This window comes from Copadichromis virginalis, linkage group LG7 (genome assembly GCF_057382275.1).
Source record: "Copadichromis virginalis isolate Kocher_CV1m ecotype Utaka linkage group LG7, C_Virginalis_male_GT1.1, whole genome shotgun sequence".
Taxonomy (NCBI): Eukaryota; Metazoa; Chordata; class Actinopteri; order Cichliformes; family Cichlidae; genus Copadichromis; species Copadichromis virginalis.
The window spans coordinates 35,504,832-35,528,352 of NC_140624.1; the positions used below are offsets into that span (position 1 = coordinate 35,504,832).

At 38.1% G+C, this 23,521-nt stretch overlaps 1 protein-coding gene across 2 annotated transcripts in view; it reads left to right on the top strand.

Moving 5' to 3' along the window:
• Positions 1–23,521, top strand: part of cacna1bb (calcium channel, voltage-dependent, N type, alpha 1B subunit, b) — a 221,111-nt gene that overhangs the window by 192,085 nt on the left and 5,505 nt on the right. The window contains exons 36-47 of one of the 2 annotated variants that reach the window (XM_085463201.1): positions 39–130; positions 254–404; positions 992–1,119; positions 4,090–4,186; positions 11,485–11,590; positions 11,715–11,822; positions 12,338–12,447; positions 14,098–14,261; positions 14,730–14,859; positions 14,946–15,056; positions 18,205–18,243; positions 20,526–20,790. In XM_085463201.1, coding sequence (XP_085319327.1) covers positions 39–130; positions 254–404; positions 992–1,119; positions 4,090–4,186; positions 11,485–11,590; positions 11,715–11,822; positions 12,338–12,447; positions 14,098–14,261; positions 14,730–14,859; positions 14,946–15,056; positions 18,205–18,243; positions 20,526–20,790 — 1,501 coding nt within the window. Of the gene's footprint in view, positions 1–38; positions 131–253; positions 405–991; positions 1,120–4,089; positions 4,187–6,241; positions 6,339–11,484; positions 11,591–11,714; positions 11,823–12,337; positions 12,448–14,097; positions 14,262–14,729; positions 14,860–14,945; positions 15,057–18,204; positions 18,244–20,525; positions 20,791–23,521 lie in introns of both variants that reach the window. The other variant, XM_085463200.1, reaches the window with a different exon arrangement.

The window sequence follows — 23,521 nt, forward strand, 5'->3', positions numbered from 1 at the left end:
AGTTCACATAATCTATAACACCTCCTTTGTTGCTGCAGGTGTTTGGTAACATTGAGCTGAATGAGGAGAACGCCATAAACCACCACAACAACTTCCAGACCTTTTTCCAGGCCTTGACCCTTCTCTTCAGGTAACCCTGCTTCCATGCTCTAATAGTTCTGGCAGCTCAGATAATCCAATGATTTTGGGTCAAACTAACTCAAGCACTCACATTCACTTTTCACTCCTGTATCTTTACTTGTGCATCTTTCAGGAGCGCAACAGGCGAGGCGTGGCATGAGATCATGCTAGCATGCCTCAGTAACCGGCCGTGCGATAAGCTCTCGGGAACTGCAGGAGACGAGTGTGGCAGTGACTTTGCCTATTTCTACTTTGTCTCCTTCATCTTCCTCTGCTCCTTTCTGGTAAATACCTCGTCCTACTGCGTGTTTTCATCGACATACGTTTTCCAGACGTTTAATGTTCTTATTCTGAAAGTCTCAGAAGAATGCTGCAAGTAACAGCGAGTTAAAGAGAACAATAGGAATTAAATGTAAATGAGGTGCTGCTGAGGATACAAACCCCTGTAGATAACAGTCTGTTTAACTGCTTTTTATGCTCTTTTCATAAATCTAATTCAGTGACACAGACAAATACATTCATAGAACATTTTTATAAGACCTGATTATTGCCTTTAATAGCCCAGTAGTGTTGCCAATATGAGGCAATAAAGTTGGTAGCAAAGCTAATTTTGAACTCTCCAATTTATACAGAGAATGGATAAAATTAAATGCATGCATAACAAAATGTTATCTAGTAATATAAATATGTGTTTTTTAATGAATGTGTAAAGCATACCTTTAAAGAAGAATGCATAGGCTATATAATCACCACAGTACTGTGCAGTTTAAAAAAAAAAAAAAGTTTAGGTAATAGCTTAAATTAATACCAATGTTCCTATTAATCAACATGTATGCAATTTATTTCACTTTACTGTGATGTCATTTACCAGATGTTGAACCTCTTTGTTGCGGTCATCATGGACAATTTTGAGTACCTTACCAGGGACGCCTCCATCCTGGGGCCTCATCACCTTGATGAATTCATACGTGTGTGGGCAGAGTATGACCCTGCTGCTTGGTAGGAGCCTTTTCTGACTTTGCTACATTTTACTCCCCAGTGTTAGGAAGTGGTAAAGGTGGTTTTCATTTGAAAGGAAGCCAAGTTAGGAAGCAGAACAGTCTCAGATTGACTTCTGTGTCCCAGCTGGATAACTCTGAGCTTGAGCCCAGAGTTTGGGCTGAAGCTGGTGACAATCCCCTCTTTTGGTTGGACTGATGCATGCAAATCCAGAGTTCCACTCGGCGTCCACTCAGCTCTCCTCGCTGATAAGCTCCAAAGCGACTCAGTCTCTCACTGTGGTGTGAAGAGAGACTATTTCTAGCTATCCAGTTGGGGAATACAGGTTCATGCCACGACCCTCGCTGCTCTTTACACCAACCAGAAGCAGTTTACCTTTAATAAAACACTATAAAAGTTTTGAGTGAGACAGTAATCTGTCTCAGATTATGAAAGGCTCCTTAAGTTTTAACGAAAGCTTCACAGGAGCCTTGTCAGTGAGTCGGGACTCCAGGAGAGATGAGAAATATGAAATCATCATCACCTGACAGACATTACGGGGGAGGAAATATTATTTATTCCTTTGAATATAAATGAGCTGCTCTCAGAAGTGCCTACAGTAACATTCAGCTTATTCTCCACTGCTACAACTTCTCTTTATGTCAGTACATTTAAGGCTTATTGTTTTCAGCTTTTATCAAAATTGGTGAGATCCACCTCTCGCCACCGGTTACGGTATTCTGTATCCCTCCACAGTGAAACCAAGTTGGAAGTCCAGAGTCCAGCTTGTGGGGGAAATTTAAAATCAGGCTTTTGATTTTTATTGAAAAACTATGATCATCTTTAATGAAACATGTCACTATCAAAACACAATTCAACTACTTTTTGAACAAAAACAAAAATCTATACTCACTGAATTCCTGAAATTAAAACTGAACATCAGAATCGGGAGAAGTGATACAGTGGGATGCAAAAGTTTGGGCAACCTTGTTAATAGTCATTATTTTCCTGTATAAATCGTTGGTTGTTACAATAAAAAATGTCAGTTAAATATATCATACAGGAGACACACACAGTGATTTTTAAGAAGTGAAATTAAGTTTATTGGATTTACAGAAAGTGTGCAATACTTGGTTAAACAAAATCAGGCAGGTGCATAAATTTGGGCACCACAAAAAAAGAAATGAAATCAATATTTAGTAGATCTGCCTTTTGCAGAAATTACAGCCTCTAAACGCTTCCTGTAAGTTCCAATGAGAGTCTGGATTGTGGTTGAAGGTATTTTGGACCATTCCTCTTTACAAAACATCTCTAGTTCATTCAGGTTTGGTGGCTTCTGAGCATGGACAGCTCTCTTTAACTCACACCACAGATTTTCAATAATATTCAGGTCTGGGGACTGAGATTCCAGAACATTGTACTTGTTCCTCTGCATGAATGCCTTAGTGGATTTTGAGCAGTGTTTCGGGTCCTTGTCTTGTTGAAAGATCCAGCCCCGGCGCAGCTTCAGCTTTGTCACTGATTCCTGGACATTGGTCTCCAGAATCTGCTGATACTGAGTGGAATCCATGTGTCCCTCAACTTTGACAAGATTCCCAGTCCCTGCACTGGCCACACAGCCCCACAGCATCATGGAACCACCACCATATTTTACTGTAGGTAGCAGGTGTTTTTCTTGGAATGCTGTGTTTGTTTTCCTCCATGCATAACGCCCCTTGGTATGCCCAAATAACTCAATTTTAGTTTCATCAGTCCACAGCACCTTATTCCAGAATGAAGCTGGCTTGTCCAAATCTCTGAGACAGCTTTCTTTCCTTCCCCTAAACCATGATGGTGAACAATCTTTGTCTTCAGGTCATTTGAGAGTTGTTTTGAGACCCCATGTTGCTACTCTTCAGAAAAAATTAAAAGAGGAGAGAAACTTACAATTGACCCCCTTAAATACTCTTTCTCATTATTGGATTCACCTGTGTATGTAGGTCAGGGGTCACTGAGCTTACCAAGCCGATTTGAGTTCCAATAATTAGTTCTAAAGGTTTTGGAATCAATAAAATGACAACAGTGCCCAAATTTATGCACCTGCCTGATTTTGTTTAACCAATTATTGCACACTTTCTGTAAATCCAATAAACTTCATTTCACCTCTTAAATATCACTGTGTGTGTCTCCTATATGATATATTTAACTGATATTTTTGTATTGTAACAACCAACGATTTATACAGGAAAATAATGACTATTAACAAGGTTGCCTAAACTTTTGCATCCCACTGTATAAGTCAATTTGAACATTGTTGTTGGTGCTAAAAATGCTGGTATTTCAGAAACTGCTGATCTCCTGGAATTTTCTCTCTCAACCATCTCTAGGTTTTGCAGAGAGCGGTCTGAGAAAGGGAGAACATCCAGTGAGTGGCAGTTGTCTGGGTGAAAACAGCTTGTTGACGCCAGAGCTCAGAGAGAATGGTTAGATTGGGTCAAACTGATAGAAAAGCAACAGTAACTCAGATAACCACTTGTCACAACCAGTATGAAGAATATATGTTATGCAGAAGATCTTCCCTGGTGGGAACACAGGAGAACCTTGAAGAGATGGGCTACAGCAGCAGTAGACCACACTGGATGCCACTTCTGTCAGTTATCAGTTCACACAGGCTCACCAAAATTGGACAACAGAATATCATAACTAATAAGCAGCCAATAAGTGTATATAGTTGTACTGACAAATTTGTAGCACCAGCAGCTTACAGAATTTATGCCACATTGCACATTTTTAATTCTCCCCCCCCAAAAAATAAAAATCCACTGATGTATAAAAAAGAGAAGTGTAAAACAAACTGAACAATGAAGATCCTATGCTGTATTTGTTTTTCTTCTAACTGCCTCTTCTTGACAGTTATTCGTTAATGTCCACTGACTGATAATAGATCAATATGAATAGATAAAATGGAATAACCTTTAACCTAACCTCTCGAATATGTCTCATCTCTTTCAGCGGGAGAATATGCTATCGGGATATGTACAAATTGTTGCATTTTATCTCGCCTCCTCTGGGCCTGGGGAAGAAGTGCCCCAGCAGGGTGGCTTATAAGGTTTGCCCTCCCCCACAGTCCTTTTGTTTTTTAAGGGACTGTGATGGTTTCAGACTGTCAGTGTCTCTTCTCATTCACTGGGGTGCCAGAGAATGACCTGAACACACATGCATACAAATGCTCATCGATCCTCCACTAACCAGCCGGCAGGTAACCATGGCGAGTGCAGGAAACAACGCAGCATGTCAGCCTCAAACAGAAGGCATCAGATGCCATGTCTAAGATATTTTCCTGCTTCTAAACACAGGAGTGAAAGAAGCGTGACAACGAGAGCATTGTGTGCTTTGTTTCCACTTTGGTTACTGCTGTTGTCTCTTAGCATGCAGAAAAAGAGTGCATGTTAAAGGAATACTCCACTGAACATCTCGTTTTTGATTCATAAGCACCAACTTAAGAGGTGAAACTGAAAAATTTTAAGTTTTAGATCAGACACATTCATAGATGTTAAGTTTCATGGCACCTAAGGAGCCCTGGACGTCATCAAAACTGTTGATTTCAAATTTAAAATCAATTTTGAAATGTTCAAGTACCCATTTACTCTTGGCTGCATAAATGACATTAAGCTCACGAAAAACTATCAGACTTTATCTAACAACTTGCTAATAAATTTGAACTGTTAACTATAATTTTAGCCAATTATTCTATCCATCTGTTCTGCTTAGGTGACAATTATTTATTTAAATTCATATATTTAACGTAATGTTTCATTCATCTCTCATTTGCAAATAATTTCCATCTCTATAGTTTCTATCCATAGTTTTAGGTAATCATGTCCAATTTTTCATTAATAACCTTATTTAGCTATTTTAACCTTATGTTTATCTTATACATGTCTCATCTAACAATTAATCTTTTTTATCTGTAAAAGATTATTTAGCTAAGATGTTTTATTTTCAGTTTACATACTTTTAGCTACCAATAGCAACTGCTGGCAATGTTTTTAGTGAAAATGTTTTTAATTACTTTTTGATCATTTTTAAAAATCTGTTTAAATAATTTATGCATTTATTTTGGTAGTCCATAACAGCTGCTTATCCATTACTCTTTGGTATCTTCATAGTTGGTGCTATTCAGTTGATTTGTGCACACATGAACACAATAGTTGTGCTCAGGCAGATCAAAACCATAGAAACACTAAAACCCTTGGATTGTCCCCTCCCAAATGCACTCTAGAGACATTCTGTTATGGTGAGAACGTGGCCCGACCTCGATCTGACTCAACTACCAGCTGTATGCTACAGGTTTGAGCTAAACGCTGTAGCTATATAACCATAAATGTATGTATCATGTGATACAGCAGAGTAGCCGGGTCAACTGAGTCAGACTGGAGTAATCCAGCTCTAGGTATGAGAACATCTTAACTCTTCCACTACACTTGTTTATTTTTTAAGACTAGTTTAGTAAATCTCTTCACGTGCGCCCTGGCTACTGCAGAAATACACCCTGTCAACTGTTTGTACCGCTGGTAATGGCCGCTTCAGATTATGATTTATAGATAATATATTACACTTACCCAGAATTGTGGAAAAGAAGAAAGGAAGTACACCAAACTATTCTTATAAATGTCTTCAGGTACTTCTGCATTTATTTAAATAATATAATATAATGTCATTGCAGCTTTTGTAAAGTAGCCTTCAAACTTTCTACATTCGCCTTTTAAAAATTTGTTACAGGCAGTAATATTTACTTGAAACAGATTGTTTTTTCAAGGAGTATTCCTTTAAAGAAAAATGTACTCAGATTTGTTAAAGCATACCTTCCACTGGGAACCTTTCATCTTTGTACAGGCAATCCTCTGGATCATCCTCCCCTCCTTCCTTCTCTGGAATCCATTCCTGAATCTGTAAATTCAACTAGGATGGCATTCCTGGTCATCATATCCTGGAAATCTTATTAACAAGGATTTCTGTGTTTCCTCTCCCTTCTCTTTTTTTTTTTTTTTGGTTTGGCCACTTTCTGTTATAACTTCCCATTCTTCTTTTACCACTCCACCTCCTCACCTGGGGAAACTTCATCCTTCCTTCCATGGTCTCCTACCAACCTTTCCCTGACAAGTGGCCGCATAGCTTACCGGGATATGTACGAGATGCTTCGGGACATGTCCCCTCCACTAGGTTTGGGAAAGAAATGTCCGCCCCGAGTCGCCTATAAGGTAGAATCGCATCTTCCTCCTTCCTTATCCCTTCTTCCTGCAGCCACCGCAGGTTGCCTGTGCTCACCTGTCAAACATCTTCAGGCTTCTGTCAGTGTGTCAAAGCTGATATCTTCTGGCCTGCTGTTCTGATGTTCTTTCTGTGTACTTGTGTGGCTCTCTTGTCCTGTTCTGTGAGGGTTTTCTGTGCATTTTGTTCGTCTGCTCTAGAGGGCCAGGCAACAGTAATAAATAGAAATAAATCAGGGAGATGAGGAAAGCATCATATTCACAAATTCTCCATTGGAAAATAGGAGGTATTGGTTATTAAAATGGCATCAGCATCAACTAAAATATGTTTTTTTTTTCTGTTTGATAGTTAAACCTGTCGTTACTTTCTATGTTGACACCACATTATGTATTCTGCAACTCCACAGAGCTTTTGCTTATTGTTTTGGTTTTATGGCTGTCTTGGCACCCCTGTTTCCAGCAGCAGGTTGCTGTTTTCAGCGAACACGCTCTGCTAAATCCACTGTACACCATCTGCCAAGCACCAATTAACAGAAAAATAAAGATAGCGACTAGCTTGTGAGGAAAGAACATCTAGCCATTTGGATGAGACATTTTTCTCAAGGATTAGTGGAGACTGAACACCATTTATGAACTTAATGCATGCCATTCTGTGATTTGGTCAAGTAGCAAGTAACAGACAACCTGTAGGATAATCCAGCTGTGGGTCATCTGCATCTGGAAATGTTTGGTTTAAAAGAAAAAAGGGGTGCAAAGATCCACACAAACACTCAGTGAATAAGAGAACGGGTTGTTCCCCAGACAATTATTTTGTTACTTTGGAAATACTGTTGATGTCTGTAAGATCAAGAAAATACCTTTAAAGATATACCCCACAAGATAAATGGTAAAAAAAAAAAAACAACCTGGTGTTTTGATTATCTGCCAGGTTTCCAAAAGGTCTTAAGGGATGACAACATCCAGATAAATCACCATTAAATTAGATTTCTTTTCCTGATGGCTTTGGTGAAATCCGGTTGACACTTTATGTTCATATAGAGAAAATTGTACCAGATTTGGTGATTTGTTAAACCATAGCCTCTTCACTCAGCACGCGAGCTTTGTGCTTTGCGCTGTAGCACAGGAACAGAGCGGGAGGGAGAGAGAAAGAGAGCCAGGGACAACAACGTCACATTAGAAAGGTATAGTAATCATCCACAACTATTTTCAGTTGCAGATGATAAAGGATTCAGAAAGTCAGTCATGCAGGCCCATATGACAGAGAATATGCATCTTCTTTTTGTTTTCATATTATAATTTATATTTAATTGTGTTGTGGTTTGCAGTGTTTTGTGTTGTTTCACTTTAAATTTGTTTAAAAGGAAAAAGCTGAAAATTTAAATAGTTAAAAGTTGAAATGTGAATAGCTGGTTTTTGTATTATATGATTTATTTATAACATTTTATGTGGAGTGAATAAATAAAAGTATATTTACGGTGGCCCCTAGAGACAAAGCACGTACGAACTCCAAAACACGTAAAAACTCAAAACACGTACAAAAGACAACAGAAGTGCTCTAGGATGCTGGGCACAGTGTTGAGCTTTTGTTACCTAGTGGCTACACAAGCCAGCAAGTACCAACGACCGGATTTGGTGTGTGGTAATAACAGGTGAATGAATTTTTTTTTTAAATTATTTGAATATATATGAGTGCCTGTGTATAAATACACAAACAATACACACATGCTTTCAATTGTGTAATTTAAGTGATCTAGGTAGCTCTGTTTTGAAGTTAAGTTAACGCTAGAAATGTGTTTTGGAGTTTGTACGTGTTTTGTCTCTAGGGGCCACCGCATATATTTATATATAAACATATATAAATAGTAAAAAAAAAGTAATTCCTTTTGTGCATAATTTTATATTATTGTTAATAATAAATTTATTAAAGCAACAAAACAACCCGAAGAGCCAGTTTGGAGCTGAAAGAGCCGGTTCTCTAAAAAGAGCCGGAAATCCCATCACTACTGGTTTATGGAAAAAAAAATTGTAAAAAGAGAGAGAATATTTAGCAATTTTTTTCTTGAAGGATCCCATCTGGATTCATGTGCTAAAAAGGATTTATTGAGGAATCTCTCATTCCTGCAAAATGAGTCATTTTAAAACATTTTCACCATCATCTTATCACTGAACGGAATAACGGAGCCTTTCCCATGTGTCCTGTGATTAGAACACCTTTTATCCTTCTCAAGTGGGAGTCAAGTATATGTATATACCTCGACAATCCTCAGGTAGTCCCTGTGCTGGCTGCTAACCTCTTAGCATGCAGACTTAATGTGAGTGGTTCCAGTATGTGCGCAACTGTCGAAATGAATCAGATTTAAAGCAGCCCTGCCCTTGCCCCAGTTAAAAATGTCTGGGTCTGACGTGGCTGCATCTCCAAATATAACTCTTGTTTTTGTGAATCGGAAGGGAAAGACATGAACAAAGCGAGAGCAGCGGTCCACTTGAGAGCAAGGCTAGCATTTTTATCTTTCCCATTTCCATTTTTTTCTATTTCTTCACTCCCACCACTTTGCTGTTGATCACACTCTTTGTTAACCTCCCTTTGTTTCTAAAGAACGCGTTATCATCCTAGTCACAGTTGTCCCTCTTACCCGTTAGTTTACACTTTTATGTTCTGACTTTAGGCAAAGCATCACTCTCCCTTTTGACATTGTATCCTCTCTGAGGATTTCTTTTTCTGTCTATATGTGCAGCTTATGTCTTTGCACGTATGTTTTCTGCATAACAGCATCTAGCACCTTTTTGATGGTGTGTTTCTTCATCTTGTGTCTTCAGCTTTTATTCTTATTCAGTCTGTTTCTGAGAACTACAGAAGCAAGACTTCATAAGTGTCAATGTTTTCTACAGTCCAGGCACTAACTCCCCCTCCTCCTCCTCATTCTCCTCTTACTCGCCTCTAATCGCTCCATCTCTTCATCTTCTTTCTGTATATCTGTGTTGTGTCCATTTCACTTGAAGAAAGTGAAAACCATCAATTATAGCTTTCCTGTTTTTCTGCTGTCTCTGAACTTTCTCCAGTTGCAGTTCAAAGTCATACATGCAATACATGCATGCTTCCACCACCCCTATTATATATTCATCAATGCATGTGTACATGAATCATTGCATTGCTGCACTGGCATGGATTTATGCTGGCTGGTTTCTTCTTTTTTACAATGGATGAAAAATTAATTCAGTGAACGTTCTTTAAAATGGTTGTTTGTTTTTTAAAATTTGATATTTAGCGCTGCCAAGCAATTGCTACTAATAGCAATTTTAAATACTTTTTAATTTGAAAGTATTGAGAGTGGACCTGAAGCTTGCATTGTAAGTGCCAATTTTGTCTAGATTTCTAAATACAATCAATTTTGAACAATATGAAACAGAGAAAAGCAGCAAATCCTCAGAATCTGCCATTAAACTATTAAAAGTAATAATCAATGTCATCATTAGTTAATTAGTTTATTATGTCAGCAAGGCTTTCCAGAACTAAGTGAAATTTAATTTCTTTTATGCTGGTGCAGTGACCTGTTCTTTCATGTTTCAAGACAAAGAAACTTATCATTAAAAAAAGGTTTGGAAGCCAGCTGATTGGAAATGGTTGACTGGTTTAAACCAACCAATATTCTCATTTTGATGGTGCTGACAAATTGAGGTTGTGGAAGCTGTATTATAAACAAATTTCCAATTTAAATAGATTCACATTGTTCTCACATAGAACAATAATAATTTATCACTGTAGTAAAATGGTGCTCTGGATTCTTTATTTAGAAAATAGAACCATTACAGGTTCGGTGTGAACAAGTAGGAGAAAAATACAGAGTGAAAGTTGGTGCAGTTTTTAATTTTACTAAAATTTGACTTGGACTTTTTTTCCTTATAGAAAAAAGTATCTATTGTAATGTAACTATAAGGTAATTTAGCCCTAAAGTGATGGAGGACAAGTGAAACCACAGAACCATAGAATGTATATAAAAGATGGATGTAGTGCCTTAAACCTGCATTCTTTCCTGTGACCACCAGGGGGAACTCCTATGAATGCAAAAGGAAGTGTGTCATCTCAAACACTGGTTTCAGTCAGGTCTGCTACTCAGTCATCCAGTTTTGAAATGGCAATACGGCAACAGCAAAATTGCTGAGTTTGAAGTTTCACAAAATAATCTCATTAACTGTTGAGTGATAATGGCTGTGTATAAGTTTTATGTACAGTCTATGGCAAAAAGCATTTGAATGTTCAGATAAAATTAATGTGCAGCTTCAGTGAAAGTTAAATACACCAAGCGAGGACCTTTTTTGTGTATTTTTTTAAACAAAATTCCCCGTCTTCTGTTCCTTGCTCAGTGTTTTTAGGACATTATAGCAGGAATAAACCCCACAGACCATAAGCACATAGAAAATATCAGCTTGATTTTTATCTTTTGCAGCATTTTCAGCACATTAACATTTTGATGGTTGGTTTTTCTGTCAAACTGATTAAAGAGCTGCGTGCCAACCAGCGACCTTTCCTTTCTCCTCCTTAAGTGACTATTTCGAGAACGAAGGACATGCTGCTGCATGTTTCCAGCAGCAGCAACAGCAGTGAAGGCTCACAGTGCTTAGCATTATAAGTTAATCATATTTTCGGTTTTTGGAGAACTGTGCCACGTAGCAGTCTCGTAGCAACGACAGCAGCCATAAACGGCTCTGTTTACTGCTGTTAGGTTGTGGCAAAAAAGGGTGAATCTTTATTTGGATGGACTAAAATAATTCAAAGTGATGACTGATTTATCTTTTTTCAAATATTTTTTTTGCATTTTTACTTTAATTTTACAGTAAACATAGGAGTCAAAAATTATTTTATTAACCTCACCCCAAATATTTACTCTTTTACTCACTAACGATTCTCTAGTCGATGCATTTGCTGCATTTTTCTGTTCTATCTGTTGTGATGGGCATCTCTTGTCTATATGTCTATATTAAATAACATAGTCATGAATCATTATTTGCTGCCACAGCATGTAACTGTAGATCATCATACCAGTTAATGAAAACAAATCTTTGTTGTTCTGGTGTTTCTTAATCTTTTAAAATGAGATATATCCAGCATTGATAAGCAATCCTTTAATTTGTTGTGTAGCGATTGGTGAAGATGAACATGCCAATTGCAGATGACAACACAGTGCATTTCACCTCCACCCTGATGGCCTTGATTCGCACAGCCCTGGAGATCAAGCTGGCATCTGGTGAGACTAAAACTACAAAAGCCAGAATCCCTTGCAGCTGCCCTGACAGCTTTGATGTGAATGTGAATGGCGCTGAACTCTCTGGTGCAGATGCGATGTGACATGTTTGTGGGCTCATCCTCAGGCTTGCTGGCACAGCGTTTGTGCGATGCTGACCTGAAGAGGGAAATAAACCGAGTGTGGCCCAACTTGTCACAGAAGACCATGGACCTGCTGGTGACGCCGCATAAATGTGAGCTACAGCTGTGTGCGGGTTTTGATGGGATTTACTAGTTCTTGCTGGTTATATGGTTTTTATTTTTACTCACTTTACCTTTTAAGTTTTGTTTTTGCTATGGCTGTTTCCTTCTATCTTATCACTCTTGCTTGAGCTTGAAAGTTAGGCTAGATTAAAGAAAACAAACAGTTTAAAATGATAAAATAAATTCTGTTATTGAGATATACAGATTTTAGTTTTTAAAGTTAAAAAAAAGGTGTCTACTGTGGTGAGAACATTAAAGAGAAACACATCTGTTGTGAAGACATACTCGCCATAAAAAGTTAAAAATCACTGTACGGTTACCTAGTCACTAGTGGACTGTGTACTAACTACTTCATAAGATGATTAGTTTTTGTTGCCGTGTGTTTTCTTTTGGTTTGCTCGAGTAATCCTGCTGCAAACTGTTGCAGTCTCACCCCCGAGTTGCTGCTCCTCTGTCGCCATCTGCTGCTTACTTGGAGGAACTGTCTCTCACTTGTCTCTTCTAGATAACGAGCTGACTGTGGGGAAAGTCTATGCGGCTCTAATGATCTACGACTTCTATAAGCAGAATCGTGCTAAGAGACTCCAGCAGCAGAATTCTTCAGATGGACCTCAGGTACATCACGAAGCAAAATTCAGCCATGCGTTATTATCTCCAGCTCACTTCATCCAGTTAGAAAAAATCCTAAGCAAATGAGATTATTTGGTCACACCCATTGTCTGCCTTGCCCTCACTGGTTGCACCTGTTTCATGTTTGTTCCTTGTGTATTTATAGTCCCCTGTTCCCCTGGTTAGATGTCAGTCCATCTGTTTAGCAGCCTGTGTACCCTCTTCTTTATCCAACCTGTTTGTGTCCCACTGTGTGTTCATCTCCATTGTTTCTTTCCAGTTTTATTCTAAGTCATTGTGAGGTTATATTATTTTTGTGTAGTTTTTCCTGATCATCCAGCCTTAGTCACTTCCCATGCTTTTGTTTGCCAAGCTTCACTTTTGTTTGTTTGCTTCAGGCTGTTTCTGGGTTTTTTGTTCCTTCCTGTTTATTCATGTTAAAATTAAAGCTCGCCTTTCTTTGGTATCCTTGCCTCTTGAATTCCTTCCGTCTTTTGGTCCTTTTTAGACTTGTCTTCAGAGTATTTCTTGACACATTGATTTTTGATATTTGCCAAATTGAAGGATTCAAGTAAAAGGAAAGGGAAAGAAACAAAGCTGCTGCTATTTGAATTCAGAAAAGGGATTTTTTTAAAATCAGGTTGTTTGAAAGTGTCGTCTATAATGATGAGAATTATCACAGAACTCTACCACCTAGTCTTTTGGTTTTACAGATTTTGGTTTTGTTTAGTTGCATTTACGTTGCTGTGTAAAAGTCTTGAGCCGCCCCTTCTTCTTTATGTTTTTAGTTGTATGTATAGGCACTTTGTTACTAGCAATCGGTAACAAAAACACATAATTCGATCCCATTTCCCACTAAATGCCCAATATCAAACTGTTCCAAAGGAACTATTAGCAAAACACTTACACTGCACTGGAAACGGACAATTGGAGGACAACAGTGAGTGTCTACAGCCATCTGTAAAACACATTAAAGGCTCTGTCATTGCTCAGTTTCTTTGCATTTAAGCCAGTGGTGTATGGGGTGTGGTCAAATCTGATGAAATCAGAAAAGTAACATCAGATTTTGATCCATCATGCATTAACATCTGGAAAGCACTTGATTGGGAGTGGCTTCATTTTTCAGCAGGATAATGATCCCAAACACAATGCCAGTGCAGTAAAAGCATACCTGGATAGAAAAACACACAATGAAACACTATCAGTCATGAATCGGCCTCAGAGGAGCCCAGACCCCAACAGTATTGAAGCAGTGTGGGATCATCTGCCAACATCCAAATAAGAGCTTTCAGTGTCTTTCAAGAAGCCCGGAGAACTATTTCTGAAGACTAGTTGAAGAAAGTTTGTCTTAGAGAGTTCAAGCTGTGTTAAAGAATAAAGGTGGTTGTACCAAATACTGACTTTCAACCTTGATAAAACTATACAAATTCTGTTTTTGCCTTAAATATTTGCATGCCTTTTTGCACGTGTTTCAATACATGCCCTGTTAGGAAATGATGGTTGGCTGGCTCATAATCAAGATGAAAAAAATAGTCTATAGCATTAACCTTTGTACGTGTTAGATGTGTTAATAAGTAGATTTAAATATAATTATACTAGCTTTAATATTTTCTCCACTGATGTTTTGTCAACTCTATGCTATCCTTCTTTCTCCAGAGTAAATTGGGGTCCTTGTTCCGTCCTGTACTGCCATTCACTCACATACAGGAAATAGAACCACCGTTCTCCAGGCCCAAACAAGTCCTCTCACCTGAGCCTGAAAAGAAACCAGAGGCCTCGACAGCTACCAACACCAACACCTTGATTAACAAGGACACAATGTAAGTGACTTTATCTATGTCGTTCCAAATGAAGGAATGACAAGCTGGGAGTCATCAGCATTGCAAAGAATATCATTGCAAAGAATTACTCCCTCATTAGACAGCTGACTCAGATTGTTCGGGGTTCTCCACACGATGCACGTTGCACAAACAGATGCTCAGAAAAAGCCATAAACTGTTGATCTGTGAAACATTTGCAGGCAAACCAGATACAACGGCAGCCAGATTGAGTTATTTTGATTTCTTTTTCCTGTTCATATTCAACCACATCCCTGGCCATTATAACCTAGCAGGGTTTGAATTGTTTACAGTTTTATTTGAGGAAATCAAACTGAAATCAATGAGTTCATCTGAATCCAGCAGGCTCAGAATGACTGGAATTAAACTACAGACCTGAAGTAAAACCTCCTTGACACTGCACTGCTGACAGCATCCGATATTACAGTCAGTCTTTTTTTTCTTGCACAGACTCAACCACAGGACTGCCATAAAACATTCCCAGTCTGGAGATGTTTCTCAGGCTTCACAGAAGCCCAAAAGTCGAAGAAAGCTGCAGAGAGGCCAGTCGGAGGATGTGCAAAATTTAACAAGACCTCAGGTAAAAAAATCACAGTCATTAAAATGTTTATTATATAACATACACTCTAAGTATATGCACTTATGCCTGTGTTGTCTTTCCTTTAGGAACAGGTTGAACTGAAGCAGGTGGAGAACACTTCAGATGCAGAGGCATATCCCAGCCTGGAAGGTCACTGCAGAGCAGCCTCTCTTCCCCGACTAAATGCTGAATACTACGTAAGCTCTCTGGTGCTCATGAGGTCATGCCTCTTGTTTTACTACTCACAGGAAGAATCTTACAATACTTTTTTGTTTTCTAGATTCTTGTTTTAGTCCAGAAATTGTGCAACTTTTTTTTTTTTAGATAAAATGGACTGAAAAAGGCTGATGGGCTGCTGAAGGGTTACTGGTTAGAGAATGCAGCCGGAAGCAGTGGCTCTCTGTCAGTCCGCATCAATTCAGCCTGTTGACCTCCCCTGAGAATTTCAGATATTTTACCAAGGAGGAAATTCAGCATGGAGATGTGTAAAGAATAAAAGATACAATAAATATGCAGATAGAGGAAATTAGTTAACAGGAAGCAGCTTCACACTAACTGAGAGGAGCTATCACACCTGGCAGGGACAAAAATATTTGGAACTATAAAATATTGTGTCTAATTTTTTGGTTTCTGTACTTTGATCATAGCTCGCTCGTTACCAAATCCATTAACTAAAATGCATCCAGTGTAGAAACAACAATTACTCTACCTTTGATGCGATATAAGGTTTTGTTAATTTGTACTGATGTATAAAAGGCAATGATATTACCAAGGCAATAACCAGATGAGATACAGCACTGAGAGTTCTTAAAGCATGACAAGCTTGAAATCTCTTTTAAAGAAAAGTGATAGATAAACCTTAGATATGACGTCTCAGATATTAAAAGCTCACATAATGCACAGACATGACAGTAATGCTTTTCTTTTGTAAATGTCTGAATGGAAACAGCTAAGCACATTACCTAAGATGTTTAACTTTAAGTTTATATCTCCTGCGACCAAACACTAAAATAAAGTATTTTATAATATGCATTTCTATGAGTGTAGAGTGCTGCAGGGATGGGTCTTAAAACCCAGAAATGATTTGACATTTTGCACCAGTTACTCCAGTTCAGTTGTCGCTAAAACAGCGAGTTTTTTGTTAAATGCATGAATTGATAAGTGTATTTAATGTAAACTTCAAAGAGTTTACATTAAATACACTACGCATTTCATTCTAGAACATAAAAATAGGTCTGCTACCAAACAGCTGAATGAGAAGCTATATCATAGCTAACATAGGAGGTTAGGTGGTGAAGTCATGTGACCGTAGTGCAGTCAATTTAGAGACAAATGTTAACACTTTACATAGTTATATTAAAAAAGGTCATAAACCATATGCTGCATGATTATTATATAACATTAAAATTAGGTATCTTTCAGTTTTTGTTTTTGCGATGCAGATTGAAAAAGCTGGCATAAAAATCAAACTGGCTTGTTGTCAAGGAAACCAGTTTGGTACTGACTGGTCTAGTTGAAATTTTAAAGTCCTATAATTTTCTTACATTTTTAAGATATTTACTGTAATCACGCTCACCTACAAGAACGTCTGAGTTTTGCGTGACTGCACTAATTTGTTCATTTTTATGACATGCACTTTTTTAGCAACCATTATTAATTATTTCACGTTTGTGAGTTACAGTAGCTGCTCGTGGCTGCTGCATTTGGATGTCATGTTAAGATAAATTTTCTGTCCATCATTTCTGTTTTTCTGGATTTTTCCACCTGTCAGATCTTGTCAGTTTAGCCTTGCCGTTTGCCTGTCTGCGTTTGTGTGTCTGTCTCTGTCGTTCTGCTCTCTTCCACAACACGTAACATGTGCTTTCCTTATGTTTATGTTGCATTTTGATTTCTCACGCTCTCTCTATTTTAACAGACCAGGCTGGAGTTACTCTGTTTTTCATTTCTGTTAAGACGTTTTTGCAAAGGATCAAACCCAACAATGTGCAAGTTGATCGATTAATATTTAACACTTTTTCTAATACTTGTTTTTAGAGCAAAGATGAATCAAGTATGAGTAAATACTGCAAATGTCACATTTTTGATGCTCTTTTAATGTTTTTAAAGACACAAAATAATGTCAAATGTAGCTGGTGTACATACAGAGGTGCCGGTTGCAATAGGGCTTAGTGAAGTGAAATATACATGAGTTTGTGGTAAATAAAAATACTCCAAGGAGGCAACATTACAGAAGAAGCAGCTTCTCTTGGAAGTCGCAAAGCAGAACAATGTGAACACATGATAAAGAGACAATTTTGTACACTTTTCTACTTAATTGTCTTTTAAAAGCATTTGAACACATCGACTGCACCTTATTCTTATTGCAAAAAAATCATAAGACTGGCAGCAGATTGAGCAGAACATGTTATAAGACATTCTCATCACCCCTAAGCCTGGTTTTGAGCACCTCCCCCCTGTTAGATCCTCTCCTCCCACCTGAACACCATACGCTACTGTGAGCCACCACACATATGGGCAAAGTTAATTTCAAATTCAGGACATGATTCACACCAGCTGCAGTGCCCATCACCATGCTTATGCTCAGACCAAAGTATTCAGTGAGTTCCTACTACATCCATCTTTGAACTCAGCCTTCATTTCAGTCAGGAGTCCGGATCGCTTTGATCAAAAAGAAGATTGTTATTCCATCTGCAATAATTTCGACTTGATGGCATGGCATGATATTGCAGCCAGAGGCAGAGAGAGCTGCAGTGAGGCCCCTATACAAAACAAAGTGGGTATCAATGACAACAGACGTGGCATTGATGTGAGATTTGCCATTTAAATGTGAAGAAGGAAAGAAAAAGTGTGTTGTCATTGAGATCAGCTGACATAGCTGATCTGGTCTCCATGGCTTGTATAAAACTAATGCTATGCCTGATATCAGCTACACACCTGTAAAGTTTGTGGCTTTATACAAATGACACATATCTGCCATTTGTTGTTTTTCCAGACAAAATCTAACCTTTTACTTTTAAAAGTTTGAAAGACTTTCTATCACGTGACTGTTTCCTCCTGTCTACATACAGACAGCCGTTAAGTATTAAAATGACTAAAAACCACATTTTGTGGTAGTTTCCATACAGTCGATGTCTCTGTCTGGTAATGATGACACATGTGTGCGTTGACAAGCAGGATGAACACATTGTTGGTTTTGGTCTTTTCATTGACAGAAATATAAGGCAGAATCTCAACTGACTCATCCTTCTTCAGATTCTGCTCTCCTTTTCTGTCTTCCCTTTCTCCTGATTTCGATGCTCACTGCTAATGTTTTGCCCACCTCCTCTTGTGTGTGCTGTCTGATAGCGGAGCCACCCTCGCCACGCCCCTGGGACCCACCTGGCAGTATGTACCACCTGTTGTGCCACACCTCTCTTTCTTCTCCTCTCTCCTCCTCTTGTCCACACCCTCTTCTTTTTCTTCTTTTCTCATGTCTGTTTACCTCCATGTGCTCCTCTCATCACAGGAGTTCACACCCTCCCCACCATCATTGATAAAATGACCCCCACCTCACAGTTTAATAACTGCTCATCCCATTAGACTGTTCATAGACACAGTAGACACATTAAAACCCAGTATTAGCCGTTAAACATACCCAGAAAAAGCATTTGTATGTTTAACTGAGGTATGTCAAGCACTCTGTCCTGCTTTTCAGTATTTGTTACAGCAGTACAGTACTACACTTTGGTAAAAATGGGTGTATGTATGTAAGTGTTGTTATCTAGTGTGTAGTTTTTGCTTGTGAGTTAGTGTGATCTTTAAAAAAGAAACACAAGGTTGAGACAGTACTGCTGCTTTTCTGCTATCTAAAAGGTTTTCTTTTTAAAACCTTCTCCAACTTTATCTGTCATTTGTTGTCATGTTTGGTCTTAAAATCTTATTTTTCCAGACAAAATCGAATCTTTTATAGCCTCTTAGTTGAAGGCATGTTCTCTGTTAAAAGACAGAAAACCTTTCTATCACATCACTGTTTCTTCCAGTGGTGTGAATAGAGACAGGAAGAATTGAGAGATTATACCACTAATCTAAGAGGTAAGATTTTAAGACTGTGGACTAGATAAACTGACTTGGTAATATGATTTAGATTTTATTTTGTTGGCAGTGTTGTGATATTGTTGTGTGACTGTTGCTACAGGCTAGACTGTGAGGTAGGAACAAAAAGAACAGCACGTCCAACCTATTCCTGCCTGTGAAAGCAGCAACCAATGTACAAAAAAATAAAGAAGAAATGAAAGAAAAAAACGTTTATCCACCAACCGTGTTTATCTGTTTTTAGTGGGCTTACAGTATGATTAAAGACAATGTTTTTGATTGGCTAAAATAATTAAATAAAATCTACACAGTAACCAGCAGGTGGGGTTGTAACTCAGCTGCTGTTCCAGCTTCCTATCACACAAGTTACCTGGTAGCTGTACTGGTCAGTAAGGTAAGACTTTGTTGGAGAGAGTGTCACTGTCCTCCAGGCATTTATTCAAAGTACTTCAGGGAAAATAAAGGATGACTGTGCAAATTTAAAGCAACACACCTCTATATAATTCTGCTTTAAACACTACATATTATAGGCTGTCTGGTAAAAAATAATGGCTCACTAAGCAGCTAATGAGCCTATTTTCTCAGGCGCTGGTACGGTAGACCCAAAACAGAGCAAAAAGGAAAATTATTTTAATCAGGCAGACATAAATACTTATAATACTAATGTCTCTGTAAAGTTAATCACAACTACTGATACATCAGTACTGTGTTTCCAGCATGTTTTGGTTGAATGTAGCACAGGTAAACTATCTTTGGGTGTACATGGCCATATTTTGGCAAAATATGAGTGTCTGGATCATCTTCACATGGATGTGAGTAATTAGATTAAGATATAGCTGTTGGTTGGAATGTCTGTTTTCAATGGGGAGTAAAGCAAAGCAACAAGCAACTAAATTTTAGGCCTGATGGCTAAAAACGATACAATAAGTTGTCACTTGGGCACTGGGTATTCACAATGTAGTGGAATTTAAAAACAGTGGATAATAAACAAAAGCACAAGCACAAGACACTGTAATTAGCTAGTTACAGTTATTGACTTTCTCATCTCCTCTATACAGGCATTTCTAACATAATTCATTTACAAAAAGAGACAAAGCACCATGAAAAAGTCAAGCTGTACAAACAAAATCACTTTTTCCCAGATATAATCCTGATCATAAATTTCTTTAGCCACAATAATACAGAGTAACTTGATATTTTGACAGCCCAAGCTGCCACAACCTTAATTTGAGGCTAACCTTGTAGTAATTGACTCATTATTTACATTCTTTGTAAAGTTCGATGTACCCTCTTGGGAAAAGAATAAAATGCCACAAAGCCAGTGTCACCACCCCCACCTTTTCTTTGTTCACTAACAGAGTTGCTAGTGAAGTCCAGTAGCTTCAAGTTGTGTGACAGATTTTTGTTCCTTCTTGTTAATTTTTTTAACATCTGTGCTTTGAGTAGATGGGATCGAATGTCAGTCTTTAAACAAAAGGCTGTCTCATTGTGTGTTGTGCATATTTTTGGTGATTACTAAAATTGATTTGGGTAAAAACAACTACTTCCAGCTTCACGCGCTCTAGTCTCATAACACACCTGTCTTCCCTTCTCAGCCGATTGTGGACCTCAGTCCAATAAAGCGCTCAGCATCCTCGCTGACACCACAGCACTATTACCAGGATGTCGGGCTGAAGGACTATGACCTGGAACGCCCCGGTCAGGCTCAGTCCTCTGGAGGGATGGGCCAGGTCCAGGGCCAAGACAGAGCCCACCACCATCACCACCATCACCGCTGCCATAGACGCAGGGATAAGGACAAAGACAAGAAGCAGAAGTCTCTGGATAGAGCTGCATCAGTGCAGCCATCCAGCACCGTTGGTGAGGCATTCTTATTATATGCAGTGTTGGTCAAGTTACTTGAAAAAAGTAATCAGTAACTAATTACTGATTACTTCCCCCAAAAAGTAATCCCGTTACTTTACTGATTACTTATTTTCAAAAGTAATTAATTACTTAGTTACTTAGTTACTTTTTAAAAACACGATTTACAACCTGAATAGGTGATAAAGCGATAGATCTTTCAGCCCAATTCTACTTTTTCTACATAATCCATCATACAGAATGTAATCAAATGGAAAAGTCTCTTTTTAAAACTTGTTTTATTAGTTTTAATCTTTTAACTTCATGCATCAAGCAAAAATTTAATTATATGCAACATTCTCTGACTGGAAGAAATTAGTTTAACATTTAAACCTATTTTCTACACATTCCAGCACATAAAATAAAATATTTTTTGTGTTTACACTCACTCTTTCAAATAGATGCAAGTAAAACACAGCAGAAAATAAATAAAGTCAAAGACTCAGCGGTCCTGTTGCTCTATTTTCACCTGTAAAGCAGGAGCAGGGTAGGCGGAGGTTTACCCTGGTGCAGGTGTGCCGCGGTCAGTTGAAGAATCCGCGAGTTTCTCTGTGAATTTCCCATTACGTCGTTGTGCACTGGTGCTTGCTTGGAAGTTTAGGGGTTTTTTTCGCTGTAAAAAGAAGTTTTCTTCCCACGCACAACGGACACTAATGTTTTTGTCACTTTTTATGGAATCAAACTCAAAGTAAGGTCAGTAAGGTCAGTACTTCCACGCTTTAAACGCTGCACGCTCATACTCTCTCCCGCACTCGATATATTATCCATTGTTGATCTGCACACAGCTGTTGTCACGAACTTCGCACTCGCTTAAGTCACTGTCGTGAGACATTCTCGCAAGAAAATCACGGTTTTAGTAACGCAGTAACGCAGCGTTCCTACGGGAAAGTAACGGTAATCTAATTACGGTTTTTGCAATAGTAATCCCTTACTTTACTCGTTACTTGAAAAGAGTAATCGGATTACAGCCCATCTCTGATTATATGATTAGTAAAGATTTTTGATTTATAATGTACAGCACATAATAACAAAAGAGAACTCTTTAAAAATGTCTCGACCCATCATTCAATTCAGTAAACATAATTCTATAGCCACAGTTGTACTTTTACTGAACTGAAACTCCTCTTATAAAGCATTTCAATTCAATTTTATAAAGATCCAAATCACAACATCAGTGTCATCAACACCCTTTGTATTGTAAGGTTGGGACAATACAATAATACAGAGAAAACTCCAACAATCAGCCAATGCCTTGTCAGAACCAGGCTTTAGGAGGGGCAGCTGTCTGCTGCGACCTGTTTTGGGTGACAAAATCTGTGTTTATCCTCAGCCAACAGAAATAAAATATTTCTCTTGTGATGTCAAAACATAAAGAAAACTTTTATAGTTCAATATCTCAATCAGGTATTTAACAGCAAGAACCAACCAGTCTCTACTAAAAACACATTCATTTTGTGAAACAATGAAAAGTACCCATATATAACAGCAGTAAACTGAACAAAAGGTCAGAATTTGCAGCCACTGGTTTCTTAATTATGAACATTTGAAAAAAACTATTTTTTGCAGTTTGTGATGGATTACAGAACACGAAACATTTTGGTAAGAAGATGGATGTGTGCTGTTAGATGGATTACAAAGACATTTATCGCAGATGTTTATGATATCTAAGATCCCCTGATTTTTCCTCTGCCAGCTACCGGCTGACTGATATCTAGACAGACATTTTTAGCTGTCAAACTGCCTGCATCACACTTCCTTAGTTAGGTTTTGCACAAAGAATATTTTTTTTACTGTTTTTATGTATTAAATTGTCCTCTTTCTTGGATAACTTTAGATCTTTCGGCACATCCTATAAAACTTACCTACAACACTAATGTTCAGTAGATACACTGACTATTTAAGAGTGTTGAATGATTGATTAATTAGTTAGCTTTTAATCTACAAGGAGACTATTTTAATACCAGAACTTGGCATCACTTCAATAGAGAAACAGATAGCAATCCAAACTTTTCCTTTCAGGCACTGCTGCTGAAATTCTTCATAGGATTAAAGTTCCATGATCGGGTTATGTAGGTGAAGGGTTTTCTGCAGTGCTTCAGTCAGGAGTTTCTCATGTCAGTCTTTCCATATGATTAGACGAATTTTGCTGGGGATTTCTTTTTCTGTCTGTACCTTAGCACTTCATAAAGGTCTCCTGTGAATGCTCTGTTCCAAAACCTTACAAATTGAATTGTATATTAATGTGAAAGCTTGACTTTTTCTTTTTCTTTCATTGATTAAAACAAACAAACAAAAAAGAAAATCTCAGCTGCTGCTCTCTTTTTTGGACCATTCTTTGTAAACCCTAGAAATTCCCAAATTCAGTGTGGAATAGTGGGCTGCTCAAATGTCCGAGCTTCTCACCCTTTGCAGGAAACTCATTTCTGCTGCTTGTATCCACAGTTTCATTCTTTCAGTCCTCATTCATTCTATGCTCATGACTATAGGTGGGGGTAGGAATGTAGATTGAATAGTAACTCAACAGGGTCGTTTTTATGCTCATCTCTCTCTTCACCACAATGTATTGGCAAGTTTCACCAATCCATCTTTCAATCTTGTCTTTTTAACTTTGTGAACAAGACCCCAAGATACTGTTATCCAGTAGGATAATATAATAATCAGATAACTTTATTTATATACAATTTTGATG